General features: G+C 33.5%; 1 protein-coding gene across 24 annotated transcripts in view; it reads left to right on the plus strand.

The window, feature by feature from the left end:
* The window catches only part of ANKS1B (ankyrin repeat and sterile alpha motif domain containing 1B), a 301,097-nt gene that overhangs the window by 275,958 nt on the left and 9,933 nt on the right, over window positions 1-15,206 (plus strand). For 9 of the 24 annotated variants that reach the window (XM_034402922.3, XM_034402923.3, XM_034402925.3 and 6 more), the window contains 6 exons: window positions 402-476; window positions 5,849-5,977; window positions 7,477-7,548; window positions 10,412-10,498; window positions 11,522-11,542; window positions 14,155-14,292. In XM_034402922.3, coding sequence (XP_034258813.2) covers window positions 402-476; window positions 5,849-5,977; window positions 7,477-7,548; window positions 10,412-10,498; window positions 11,522-11,542; window positions 14,155-14,292 — 522 coding nt within the window. The remainder of the gene's footprint in view (window positions 1-401; window positions 477-5,848; window positions 5,978-7,476; window positions 7,549-10,411; window positions 10,499-11,521; window positions 11,543-14,154; window positions 14,293-15,206) is intronic. The other 15 variants (XM_034402931.3, XM_034402935.3, XM_034402936.3 and 12 more) reach the window with 5 other exon arrangements.

Genomic DNA, 15,206 nt, shown 5'->3' on the forward strand with positions numbered 1-15,206 from the left:
TCCTTCCTTCCTTCCTTCCTTCCTTCCTTCCTTCCTTCCTTCCTTCCTTTCTTTCTCTCTCACGCCCACCCACTATATTGGAACTGCTCAGCTACGGAATAAAATTAAAGACTGGAGTGTGACAGGAAAACTGGATTTCTCTGCTGTGAAAGCTTTAATCCATAATCAGGGAATAATTTCATTGTTCTGAACTGGATTATGCTGTGTTTTATTGTTCTGTAATGGTTTTATCAGCAATTACATTAAAAAGAGTGTTGACAGCTCCAATAAATTAATAGTTCTTTAAAAAAAAATTTGCAGTTACATTTTATGCTCTGTGCAATGTTTTAATTCTTCTTTTGTTTAAGGGATTATTATTATTATTATTTATAAGATGAGATACAGTTTTCTATTTATATCAGCAGTCGTCTGTCTGTGAAATATGGACCAACCAGAATGCAGGATATCCTTACTCAGCAGTTCATCAGGTTCATAATGTAAGATATGTCAATAAATGGTTTTGTTGTCACTGCATTGCTGTTCATTGTGCTGTTTTGGTGTTGATATAGGTGCGTTGCTTTTTGGAATTCAAGAGGCAGTGTGTATTTCTAGTAATTTCCAGGATTCTGTTTGTTATGTATTTGTTTTTCATAATGTGCAATTAACATGTTTGAAAGAGGAGGGTATAACTGAATACTAGTTTTTAGTGCTGCAGTGTGCAATGTCTGATTTTTTTCAATTCCTTTATTTGTATTTCAGTTTTTGTTTCAGGTGGGGCTGTCTTTGTTCATCTTTAAAGTCAATAGGTGTAAACTACATACATTTTGCAATTTGGCAGTATTATGTGTCTTTGTGGTTTACTACCCAGAATGGTCGTCTTTCTAGTCTGTCAAGACTTTTTCTCCAAATGTCAACAATAGTTAACACAGTGTACTTCATAGATAGTGTCTTCTAGTACATACTGGTATTGGTCCCTGTTACCCATCTTAAAATTTCCTGATTTATATGCAAAGTAGATAGTACTGGATCTCCTGGTCATATTCATAATACATACTTTTTCCAATGGAAATACTCATATTAGTATAATGAAACAAAACATGGAAATAACTTCCTTATTATAACAAAAATAGGAGGAAAATTATCATGTAAATATCTGTCCATTTTTACAGCCATGGTACATTACTTCTCATTTAACACTATCAATTTTGACTGTTATTAATATGACATAATAAAAATTTATTATATGATATTTATTAATGCAAAAAATTAAAGATGACTTGTTTACTACAGATAGTCCTCAACTTACAACAGTTCATTTAGTGACCGTTCGAAGTAACAACAGCACTGAAAAAAGTGACTTAAGACTATTTTTCATACTTACCACTCTTGCAACATCCCCATGGTCACAGGATAAAAATTCAGACACTTGCCAGTTGATTCATATTTATGACAATTGCAGTGTTCTGGCGTCATGTGATCGCCTTTTGTGAACTTTTGATCAGTAAAGTCAATGGGGAAGCCAGATTCACTTAACAACTGTGTTAATAACATAATAACAATAGTGATTCACTTAACAACTTTGGCAAGAAAGGTCATAAAATGGTACAAAATTCACTGAACAACTGTCTCACTTAGCCATAGAAATTTTGGGCTCAACTATGGTCTTAACATCGAGAACTACCTGTACTATAATTGAAAAGAAAGGGGGAATGCTATCAGAATCAATTCCTACATTTGTCCCAATAAAGAATTAGGTTGGAGAAAGAAAGACCAGAAAGTAAAACAGATCAGTATCTTATTTTTTCACTAGGTCAAGGCATGAAGTAGGGGGCATCCATATTTTATTTTATTTTCTTTCTACTTGAAAGGAAAATGGGAATGTCAAGCTATAGTACAGAGCTATAGTAGAGAAACAAGAGATTCTACATCTAATTGATAAATGACATCCCAACAGATCAGGGTTTCTAACACAATTCAGGTGGAACAACATAATTAGGAATAAGCAGTGTATAGTTTTTTCCTGGATAGCCAAGGAATTTTTAATATCATAATTAATTCTTATCCTGTTAGTGGTACCTCCTTCTCCTAAAGCATAATCATTTTTCAAATACATATCAGTATTGGGAAGAGCTGCTAAATAAATGTAGGTTTAAAATTAATTTGAATTATGATATTTTTTGATATCAATATAAAATTGTAACATCCTCCCCCCTGCTAATCCTCCTCCCTCCTCCCCATCTTTTAGTTATGGCTGATAATTTGGATTTTTATAGATTTTTATAGTATTTTATACTTATTGTATGAATGTTTTTGTATTGTTTTATTTTATTTTTTTAACATTGTAAGCTGCCCAGAGTCACCTACTGGTGAGATGGGCAGCAAACAAATTTAATAAATAAATAAATCTAAAAATGTAACATTTTAATAAGGCTGTGTAGACTTTCCATATCCATTGTATATACTGGATTTCTTTTACTTTGCTATATTGTCACTTTCTAGTTCTTGAAGTGGAAACAATATGAATATTTTTCTTATAATATCTGAATAGTAATGCTTCCCCTTGTATCTGCTTGTAGTTATGCAGCTTATCTACAATAAAAAACTAGGTCGTGGCTATACAGCTGGCTATAACTGAACAAGGAAAAGTTCAGTGAAAAAGAGAATCATTATTTCATTGGTCTCTGGGCTTCCTGTCTTGATCTGTGGTTGACTCAGGGAGAACTACAGTAGAGAGAGAAATCTTTCCATCTTTGTCTTTGCCTTTTAAAAACTATTTTGTGGATCAAACCTTTAAAACAAGTGCTACCTTGAATGTAGCCTTGACAAGCTATTCCAGTAAAAGCACAATCAAAAACCTCTGAAAGCAGTTATATTTCTTTGAGTGAAATTAATAAAATTACTTCAGTAAATGGACAATACAATTGCATCTTTTATGCTTATTGATAATATTAAATTGCCATTTCTGTAAACAGTTCTAATTACTGAAGTATATAAATGTGTGTGAAAAATTCCAAACTCAAATAATTCTAATGGGTGGATTAAATTTATTTATTTATTTGATTTGCTTGCCGCTCATCTCACCTTGTATGCTTAATTATCTTAAGCATAGTTTGGTTTCTCACAGTCTTTCTGACATAAATAAGATGTAATGCATCTTGCATCTCTTAATTAAGAGTTGGACTGATTTCCAAATCAGATCTTCCAGTCTTCAGGGTCTGTCATCAGTGTGTATTACTGTACTGGCCAACTAGTGAAATGGCAATCATTTTCAAGAAATGTTCTCAGTGTATGAGTGGTAGGTAGCATGGTCGATCAAATACTACCTTTATAGATACATGACCAACAATATACTGGATCAGAGATAGTCTCACTTCACTTAGTCTCCAATATTTTCTTTTGTCATCCTACTTCAAGGACAGAGTTTGAATTTTCAGCTGTCTGCTGATTATGTACTCTGTTCTCAAACAATTAAAATGTTCATGGCTTCTGCTATGTAAATTAGATAGCCAACATTTGGCATATCATTTTTACAGTGCATGCTGATAATGCAAAAGAGACACCTGAGGTAGAGATAGAGAAGTCAAAGAAGAAGGGACAACCTTAGTAGCAGAAATGGAATCATGTAATGGGGGAGTGGGGTTAGGAGATAAGAAATGAAAAATAACAAAAAGGAAAGAGGACATATAAGATAGAGGAGAATATAGTACAATTCCCCAGGCTGGCTAGGAAATTCTGGCAATTGAACACACATTTTAAAGTTGCCAAGTTTGAGAAACAGAGATAAAGTGGCATAATACAGCTAAAATAATTAAGATGGCATTCCCTAGAACACTTTTGCCCAAATCCTATAAACCTTTTTTTATAGTAGCACTAATATACATGTGGGAAATGATTTGTATTAAAGGTAAATAAGTTTCAAAATGGATAATTCTAATGAGTGGAATCCAGATTTAGGCAAACAAAACAGGTTTTGTAGAAGCAGCTTTACATCTCTCTTCTTCTCACAGCAGCCCTTCTAAGACCATAAACTACTACTTAGACATTTTGGTAGCTATGCTGAATAGAAAGCCTGGAATGACACAGATCCATACAAATTGAGGAGATTTTCCCTCAGGGAATCAGAGTTCCAGTCATAAATGTTCCCATCTTATTTGGTGAAAGGGGAAGGTAGAGAAAACTGCTTTTGCAAAATCAGTTGCATGGGTTTAACATTTGATTCAATCTAGAATTAATTGCCATTATTAATACTGAATACTATTAATATTTGTTACAAATGCATTGCTCTGCATATATTTGCTATATTGCACAAGAAATGCTGGCATTGCCCAGCATTAAGAAAGATAAAGAGAAAAATGCATCTGCTCCAAGGATGGAGCGACTTATTCACTAATGCTTTATTAGTCGCTTTTCTTATTAAAAAACAAACAAACTCCTTTCATTTGGAAAAATGCAAATGTTGAAATAGCTATTCAAGATGTTTTAAAAGCATGTTTTAAGAAAAGAAGATGAATTGCATTACTGTCAGCCTTCAACTAAAATACAGCAATGTTGGCACAAAGCTGTTTCTGTTTGCTTCAGTTCCTGTAGTCTTGCTTCGGTTTCCACCAAACAAGAACATTTTGGTGCCTTCAACTTTATTTTGTGCTTGTCACTGTAGATCTGTAAAAACTTCTGTCTTTGTCTTTAATGTGGCTCATAAATGTGAGAGATACATATATGTATATATGTATATAATGCTTATTATGTTTGCTTTGTCCTGACTTGAGAAATCAAAGCACACTTTCTTGTAAAAAATATGCGTTTCAGTTGCTTTTGCTAATGTGTTATGTTTCCAAGTTTAAAAATGATTAATAAAATGTTAATGATTAGTTGCCATTTCTGTCCATCCAAGAACAGTTCAGCAGGAACAAAGAACTTAAAAATGGACTAAGAAATTATTTTTAGCATTTAATTTAATGTGTTGTTTTAGTAAGTGCCTTTTAAGTGTAATTGTTGTGTGAATTAAAAGAAAACCCTGTAGATTTGCTCCACAATTAATTCCATTTTATTCAGTGAGGCTTACTCCTAAGAAAATTATACTAACATGTTTATTTATTTCCTTCTGTAAGAATATTAATTTTGTAATGCTTAGCAATTTTACTTACTTTTATCCCGCTGGGGTTTTACAAAATTTACTTTTAAATACTTAAAAGGTGGTGCAATACTACAGTACTAATAGGTTTTCTTAGGAGTAAGTCCCACTGGACAAAATAGGATTTTCTTTTCCATGAACCAAGCCTAATTGTAGTGAACATTGTAGGTGTTTACTTTCAGGTACTTTGTTTAATTGAATTTCCCATTTTGAGCCAAGTATCTGAAACTGTCTTTAGTTTCTCCTGTAATTATTATTATGTCAATAATCCCCCCCACTTCCATTCAATCCTGTCCGGTTCTCTGAGACTGCCTGGACAGGTCAATTTTATTAGCAAGGTTTTTCAGAAGTGGTTTGCCATTGCCTCTTTCCTAGGGCTGAGAGGAAGTGAGTAACTCAAGGTCTCCCAGCTGGCTTTGTGCCTAGGGCGGAACCTGAACTCACAGTCTCCACAGTTTCTAAACTTGTCTTAATGTCAGTAATAATTTCCTTTAAATAATGCTAAAGTATTTTGGACATTACCTGCTGTTTGCCAGAAAATTCAGATGAAACATAGTATTGTAATATGAAATGTCCCCATAGCATTAGTGAATTAGTTTATTAGTTTATGACACATGCAGTAAATAATATTCAATTTCAGAATCAGTTAATAAAAACTGATTACAAATGCAGAAAAGCATAATTACCAGCTAACCTTCCTATAGCTTACTTTGTTTTGGAAATGTGTCTTATTTTCAGACTGGAGACTGGGGTGAACCATCGATTACATTGAGGCCTCCTAATGAAGCTACAGGATCAACACCAGTACAATACTGGCAGCATCATCCAGAGAAACTCATTTTCCAGTCATGTGATTACAAAGCATTTGTAAGTTAATCAAACAGAATGTGTCCATTCAAACAGCTGAAAATCGTTCAACTTAGGGGAGGCAATTGGATTGTCAACAAGGTGGCTAATTAGTTTCTCTCCCTAATATAAACTGTAGCAGTGACTAGGTACAGGTAGTCCTCGCATTACAACCATTTGTTTAGTGATCATTTAATGCTTTAGTGGCAATGAAAAAAGTGACTTATGACCTTTTTTCACAGTTAAACCACTGCAGCATCTCTGTGGTCGCTTGATCAGAATTTGGACCAATAGCAATTATCATATATTTATGATGGTTGCAATGTCCCAGGATCATGTGATCACGTTTTGCAATCTTCTGACTAGTAAAGAAAATGGGGAAGCCAGATTCTGCTTAACAACCATATTACTAACTTAACAACTGCAATGATTCACTTTAACAACTGTGGCAAGAAAGGTCATAAAAGAGGCAAAACTCACTTAAGAACTGTCTTGCTTAGCAATAAAAGATTTGGGCTTAATTGTGGTTGTAAGTCAAAGACTACCTGTATTGCTTGTATGATTAAAATGATTTCAACAAGAATTTCCATATTATGAACATTCAAAGTTCTAGAATTATAAAGTTCTAAAAGTATATGTTTGGGGGAAAGGTGGTGGGAAGTGTGTATTATTTATTTATTTAGCAAATTTACATATCTGCTTTTCTCACAAAAGTGACTGGGTAATATACAACAAAACAGTTAAAAACAAATATAAACAACTATAAAAAAATAAACATAAAAATCAAGATTGGTGGAAAATAGACACATTCTAAGCACAATTCAAGCATTCTGCAAGTTCCCTGCTCCCATGATTGCTGGAAAAACATGTTTAAAAGACTTTATGGAAAGCTGGTAGGGATGGGGCTAACCTCACCTGGGGATTACTGTATGCACCGACATGACTGAAAAGGATATTTTGGGGTTGGTTAACTAGCCAAATCAAAGTGAAGGAGTAGCTATGCAAGGAAAGAGAACAAAAGTAGGGAACAAAACTAGTTGAAGATGAGGCAAGGAAAAGGGCCAGGGGAGAGAAAGACATCTTGCTCATATATTACAAAAAAGTTGAAATTTACCATTTTAGATCCATTTACCAATTTGGTAGTTCGGAATATTTGGAGAACATCATGATTATGACCAACATGAGCTGCAGTGGTGCAATGGTTATAATGCAGTACTGCAGGCTACTTCTGCTGACTACCGCCTACCTGCAATTTGGCAGTTCAAATCTCACTAGGCTCAAGGTTGATTCAGCCTTCCATCCTTTCGAAGTTGGTAAAATGATTACCCAAATTGTTGGGGGAAATATGCTGACTCTGTAAACCTCTTAGAGAGGGCTATAAAGCACTGTAAAGTGGTATATAAGTATAAGTGCTATTGCTATTATTCAGTACAAAAAATGGAATAGCAAATTTGCTTCAAAACTTAAATTATTTACACTGTTCTTAACTAAAGAAAAAAAATATTTGTGTATCCTTTAAGTATTTAGGTTCTATGCTGGTAAAAGAATTAAGAGGTACAGAATCTACACAAGATGCCTGTGCAAAGATGAGGGTGAGTAAACCATTACTTTTCCAAATGATTACAGGAGACAAATCTATAATTTGAAAAGATATCATCATCATCATCATCATCAACCTTACTACTACTACTACCAAATCTACATCCCACCTTTAGTTTGTACAATTCCCATTGATGTAAATAATGATTATTGTGATTATTTTACGCAGAGAGATAATGATGCCATATCCCCCTATTTTCCCCATAACAATATCCTGTGAAATGAGTTGGGCTGAGAAACAGTGACTGGCCCAAAGTTAGCTAGGTAGCTTTCATCCATATGGGAAGACTAGAACTTATTATCTGCTAGTTTCTAGCTCAGTACTTTAACAACTACATCAGTAGCTGTTAAAGTACTCTCATGCTTAGGCTTCACTTATTTAATTTTTTTCAGATTAAACAAGATGTGCTAAATATCAAAGTAGCTACCATGGTGATATCAAAACCACCATGTCCATTTTACCCATCTAGGTTGGCAACACTGGCATTGGAGATAAGGATGGGTAGTTAGGCTGTAGATGAATGATGATGGGTAGTTTAGTTCAGGTGCTAAAATGATGACAGAAACATTTAAATGAACTATGAGTCTCTATCTAGTCTGTGATCATTCAGATAACATAAACCAGTGACTCATCTCAGCATAAGCTGCTGAACGTTTACTCCAAATGAGCTGCTGCCTGAGAGAGAACTACCATACAGGATGGTGGGAAGATAATTTCTAATAGTATTAAGCATGAATGAGATATGTGAGGAAAGTTCAGCAAGAGGAAATTACCTTAAGAACTCAACCTTGAGAGCTGGGATATCATCATTTCAAGAGTACATCCTTTCACTGAGGATGCTGATTGATAGGCTGTTTCATTATCTCATCTTCCTTGAGTAATGCAGAATTGAATGTTTTATTATCCAACTCAACATGCCAATGAACATGATCTTCTTTTCCTTTTAATAATGCACCAAACGTATTATCCCAAGAGAAGTCTGACCTGCTTAGTTCCACCAAAGAGAATCTTGTATTTGAAGCACTGGCTTCTGGACATGTAAGCTTTTCCTCTTGGATAAACTTACTCATTTTTCCAATATCTGATTCACTTCCACAGCCAGGAGCTTTTCTATCAGGGGAAATTGTAATTACTAATGATGTTTTCCTTCAGTCTTTGCTCTTACATGCTGGTAAGCATGAATGCTTGCAAATCATTTAAGAGTTTCAACCAATGATTCAAGAATGAAGTTAGGGTCGGTTATGTGAGCTGAGGTTGCTGGAGTTCTGTTTCAGAAGTATCTGGGATGAGATAAGTAGTTGTGCTTATATATTAACATCATTTTCTTGACCTGATGAATGATTGTTTACTCATTTTTAGATAGTTATTTTGCAATGCCTTAATTAGGTAAATTATAAATATTTTAAACAAAAAACAAAATTTACTTTCATCTATAGAAATTCTTATATAATCCATCTATATAAAACTATCTATAATGCTCTCCCTATAGATTTCCATGATTCTTCATTGTTTTGTATAAAAGGATCAGTAATAATATTTTGTATTGTACTCCATTAAATATGTAACCTAGAAAGCTGACCAGGAGTCATGGAATGTTTTAGACCAGGGGTGCCAAACATGCGCCATTACGTTGTCATGACATGATGTATCACGACTTTTTCTCCTGTTGCTAAACCGAGGTGGGCGTGGCCAGCACATGACACATCTAGCCTGTGGGGCATGAATTTGACAGCCCTGTTTTAAACTAATTTTCTTTCATGGGTGAAGTCCACCCAGAGATAGTGAAGCCTATCCTTGAAGATCATTGCTGAATGGTGGTGCTGTGAAAATGATCTTTTTTAACAGTAAAAGTGACACAAAGCATAAATCTGAAATGCCCCTCTTTTCGTCAGGTATAACATTGTTTTGTAATAATAGGAAAAGACTGATATAAATGATAATGGAGAACCCTCCCAACACCTGTCAGACTTTACACCAAAAGGCTTCTTTCTTAGAAATTTCACTATCAGGTGCTTATTCTGCTAAAATAAATATATTTAAAGGCATGAATAACAGAGTTGGAAGGGACCTTGGAGGTCTAGTCCAATCCCTTGCTCAAGCAAGAAATCCTATACCATTTCAGACAAATGGTTGTCTGAATCTCTTCTTAAATGCTTTTTATTTATCATACATTTATCATAAATTGTTAAATGGCAAATAATTGCATTTTGCCAGATGTCCCAGCAAAAAATTAATTTCAAAATAGTAAACTTTGCAGATCTAGAAATCAAACATTTTAATGTAAGCACAAAATAGAATATGTTGATTCAATAATAACTCTTACTTTCTTGTTCAAATATTCTTGCTGTTAACAGCTGTTAACAGAATTAGGGCAAATACATTCAGTTGTGTATTATCTTCTTGCATGAAAGGAGACCTCCTCCACGCACACTTTTAAATAAATTAAAAGTAAAATAAATTTTTCCCTCTAGCATCTGGTGGGTATACTTCGACTATTTTCGTATAGCTACAACAGATCATAGGTGTGCAGTGCTTCAGATGCACAGAAAGCAAGCGCTTTGAATGAACAGAGGTTCAAAAGTAGTACTTGTTTGCAGTTCCTGAAAGCAGCCATGTCTTTTGGAGGGAATTGTATGGCTGCCTTTCACATCTGCCCCATAATCACAACAAAAGGCAGATTTGGTTTTGTTTGTTGCAGATAGCTACCACAATACTTGTCTATTTGCTCTGAAACATTTTCTGTCTTTTGAATGAAGCACTGCACAACCATAGCAGGTAATGTATTATTTATCTTGACGAGAAGAAATGAAATAACAGAGTTCCCCAATCATTTTTACATTTGTTTTTAATTTCAGAAGTCTACCGAACAAATGAAGAAAGTTCCTACTATTGTTCTATCTGTCTCCTACAAAGGAGTAAAATTTATTGATGCAACAAATAAGGTAGATATCATTTCTTATTTCATTTTAAGTAGTTGCAAATAGCTGCTCTCCATGCCTTTCAACAGCAAATGATTCTCATTACATTTTGAAAATGATCAAGTTTATTCTAGGTGAAGCTTTGATAAGCTATGATGCTTTCATCAGATGCATGAAATCATAGCCTGAGTTACAAAGATACTGTTATATCAATATTAATGAGAGAATGCGTTCTCTCATAGGCAGTGAATTTTGTATTAAAGGTAGAATAATGTAAGTATTTGTGTCATTCAATACAAAATCAAAATCAAAATGGTCAGGACAAATCCAGAATTACTTTCTGTCACTGACAATTCCTTGCTAGTATATTTTTCAAATCTACCAACAATCATTGTGCACGACAGTACATTCTATCATAGGACTTTAGTAGAGGACTTTTTTTAAAGAGAAACTATCTAACTTAAATGCGCGCGCGCGCACACACACACACACACACACACACCAATGCAGCCAAAACTACAGATACCCCTCCACTTTCCCAAAGAATCCCAATTAGCCATGAAATAAGTTGAAATGGACATAAGTAAATGGCAATCAGCCATGCTTTATTTCATAGTCCAAACACTTTGCTTTTCATGTATGATTGAACATACTATAGAACAATTGAAAATGGTCAGTACCAATAATTATGTCTACGCCCTTTTCATTTGTTTTATTTTTGTTTTGTTTATATTCCCCTTTGTGATGTAGCTGTCTAATTAAAATCACAGGTTAAACTTTTCATTGTTATAAGAATGTCTAAACTATCAGACATAAGCAAAGATATTCATATTTAGTTAACAAACTATATTGATGATTTTTGTCATGTTTTAACCTCAAACGATAATGGTCTATTCACAAGTTGACTAATGTTGCAGCAGTTTGGCTTAAGATAAACATTTGGCTTTGTCCATTTTATGTATATTTGATCAGTGAATATTGTCTCATCCAAGTGATAATTTTACTGTCCAATACTATTTCTTTTTTAATACATACTATCCGGGCCAGCTTCAAAATAAGATGCATAAGGTATTGAAATTTCATGAACCTGCTTGTGTCTATGTCTGTTTCCTTGAAATAATCACAATTTTTACATACATTTCCAACTTAAGTACAAACGGAGCTTATTGCAGCTCTTTAATTATTTCTTTCCTTTCATAATTGAATATTTTATATTACCTTGAGGAAAATAAGATTTTTTTAGGAGTCCTCATTGTAATTTCAAAGAAGGCAAATCATCTATTCTTTTAAAATTCATGATGCCTCTGGGAATCACCTGAGAAACAGGGAAGAGTGGCATGATTATAGCAGTAATCCAATAGATATACAGAAGGAAGGATAAATGGCTAGGTGCACAGCCATTTGGTCCACAGTTCATTGCAGACTGGTGTACTGTATATTTTCTTTTAACATGGCTTTGATTGCATTTTCCACTTTATGTTCTTTTATGATCAAACTGGCATTAAAAACTAGCCATTGCACTCCAAAGGCCCTCCAGAATAGCAGAAACTATTGGGGAATGGCAGTCCCTAAGAATCCATATAGCTCATACATAGGTGTAGGCCAGCACCATAAATTCCATTTGAAACTAAGCACGTGTATTGCTCTGTTGCAACATTAGACACAAAGATGATTAACTATGGGGCGTTAATGAAAGGACAATGATTTTCTCTGCTTTTTAGTAAAAGTAGACTGCATATTTTATTCATTTATTTAACTAGCTTTGGTTCTCTTTATTGAAGTTTCTTATAATATAATATAAAGTACATGAAAATGAAAATAAAGATTAAACAACAGGAGAAAAGGGAGAGGCAGAATAAAAAGAAAAGAAAAAAAGAGAAAAAAGAGACTCCTGACTTTTCTCAGTACAATAAAATGCTTACTATATTTATGGCCTCCATGTTTTGTTATTACAAACCATTTCTATACTACACAATTATTCAATCTTCAAATTTAAGTCTATTTTTTTTTCTGTTTTGAGCATAAAAACTTCCCCAAGTTCCTGAGAATCAAAGCAAATTGGGAAATTGCCTCTTAACTTGCTTTGGTTCTAAAGAGCGCTAGGTAGCATATAACAGTAAAAACAAAAGGAAAAGAAAAAAAAGGACTACATTTACAGTTCTAAATCATAGTTTAGTTATTTTTACTTATATTAAATCAAAACTAGATTTATGAGTTCCATGCTTTTAGGGGGAAGAGAGGGGATTTGAACTAAAGAATTCAAATTTTAACAGATCTTTCAGTGAAATAGAACTAAGTTGGAAATGTACATTAAACATGACAAAGCTTATTAAGCTATTCCAGTTTCTGGTTTTGGCACAAATACTTCTAATTCCCTTCTGAGAATATTGAAGACTTTTTCTTAACAGTATTGCTAATTTAGGCAAAAATTATGGTTTCATTTGCAGAAATATATTATATTCAGTGTAAACATAATAGCAATCCATACTGTTTTAATCCAACAGTTTTGAAAGTAGCAATAGAAGGAATAAAAAAACCCTGAAATACTGTTTTGCCAACATAGCATAGAATTAAGTAATTTTAATTAAAATGTTAGTTTAAAGAATTTTAAAATTAAAGCTTATTAATGTGATTGTGATTTTTTTGTAGGCAAAATATATGTAGAATAATAGTTACTTAGCTTTAATGAAATAAGTGCATATTTTTATGAAAAATACTCATAAAATGGATATAATAAAGATATATATATATATATATATATATATATATATATATATATATATATATATATATTAATATTAATAAAACTGGAGTGGTTATGCAGATCCTTTGATGCCAGATTCAGTTTTATTTATATTGGTTTATATTTTCTAATGCATGTTGCAAACCATCAAGAGTCCTATTGGATTGAGGTGGTATATAAATTTCATGAATAAAGTAATAAAATAAATAACTATTTATGTTACAGTAATCTGGATAGTATCACTAAGTTTATATGGTTCAGTAAATTGTCTTCACACTCCTGTTAAATATGTATGTCTGGCACCATAAATTAACTTCTATAGCATTTTATATATTCCATTTACTGATTCCTAAATTTAAAAAAGAAAGTCTAAAGAAAGATTTTGTATCATTTATTCTGATAACAGAATATATTTATGAACTAATACATTTTGACTTTTATCTAATAGAGGAATTAAATATTAATCACTAAATTGGTACATGAATTCTATTTGCATATTAACAACTAGTAACATCTGTAATATAATGCTGTTTTTTCTTATACCATCAGTAATCAGTAATTATCTACCACATCCTTTCTATTGTCAGTATCATTAGAACAGGTTAAAACTTCATGTTCAGTAACTAATATGCAAATAAAATCTTTTTTAATAGATATTTCTACAATATCTTACTATTTTTAAAGATATTTTAACTTTCAATATCAGTTGAGAGAGGAATAATGATTTAATGAATTCAGCTATAAAATTAAATGTTTAGAATCACAGAACACCAAAGGAAACAACACATTTTGCTTATTGCTGAATTTAAATACAGCTACATCGCTTGCTTATCATTTTATTTGTATTAGCAACAATGTAAAACCTAAGTATTATAAAATATTGGGAACCAGATTGGATCATTAAATATATACAATTATTTCTTTTCTTTACATTTAGAATATTATTGCTGAACATGAGATTCGTAACATTTCCTGTGCCGCACAAGACCCCGAAGACCTCTCAACATTTGCTTATATTACAAAAGACTTGAAGACAAATCACCATTACTGTCATGTGTTCACAGCCTTTGATGTGGTTGGTCTATAATTTTTTTTCTATGTAATAGCTAACAAACCATGACATTTCCTGTATAATTTCAGTTATGAAGAAGGTTGCTGTAGAACAGTTCTGGTACCGATGAGTAAATTACATAACAACCACTATTTAAAATTTAATATAAATGATTCATATCATTGTGATGTTACAACTAAGTGCTTTTTAAAAAAGTAATATATTGCAACTATCCCATGAAAGCAAGAGGCTAATAAAAAGTTAGGGAGTTTAAACACCTATATTTTCAAATGACCATCTAGATGCTCATGAAAGTTCAAAGTACAAAGTGAACATAATATTTTCCCAATAACTAATGTTGTATAAAGCATACTGCTTCTGATATTAGAAATAACATTCAATCAACATCTAGTGAGCCATATGCACCATTAATCTCCCTTGAAGCAAATGCAGACATTGCTATATATTGGGACAGCAGATTCCATAGCAGACTGAGGTATTTTGTCATGAATCATGCAGCAAAATGTGTACACATCTGCAATTACAGTCCTGTGCACCTAGAGTAGGGATGTCAAACTCAATTTCATTGAGGGCCACATCAGGGTTGTGTTTGATCTCGAGGGGCTTGGGGAGCATGGCCAGCTCAATGTCACTTGAGTTGGGTGCACCTTGGTGGCCCAAGCGTTCTGCCAGTGAAAATGGAGCTGGAGAGGGCTGTGTGTCGCCTTCCAAAGCTCAGATTTTGCTGACAGAGGCACAATGGGCTGGCCCTTCGCTGTTTCCAGGGTGGCCCCGCAGGCCAGATCTAAGCACCCCACAGACTGGATCCAACCTGCGGGCCTTGAGTTTGACTCTCTCTGACCTAGAGGGTCAGACAACAGAGAAAAGGCCTTAAAACCATTGCACTGAGTCCTTTATAATATATGGAACTTGTTATT

Source organism: Pantherophis guttatus, chromosome 7 (genome assembly GCF_059756535.1).
Source record: "Pantherophis guttatus breed Tessera chromosome 7, ASM5975653v1, whole genome shotgun sequence".
In the NCBI taxonomy this organism is placed as follows: Eukaryota; Metazoa; Chordata; class Lepidosauria; order Squamata; family Colubridae; genus Pantherophis; species Pantherophis guttatus.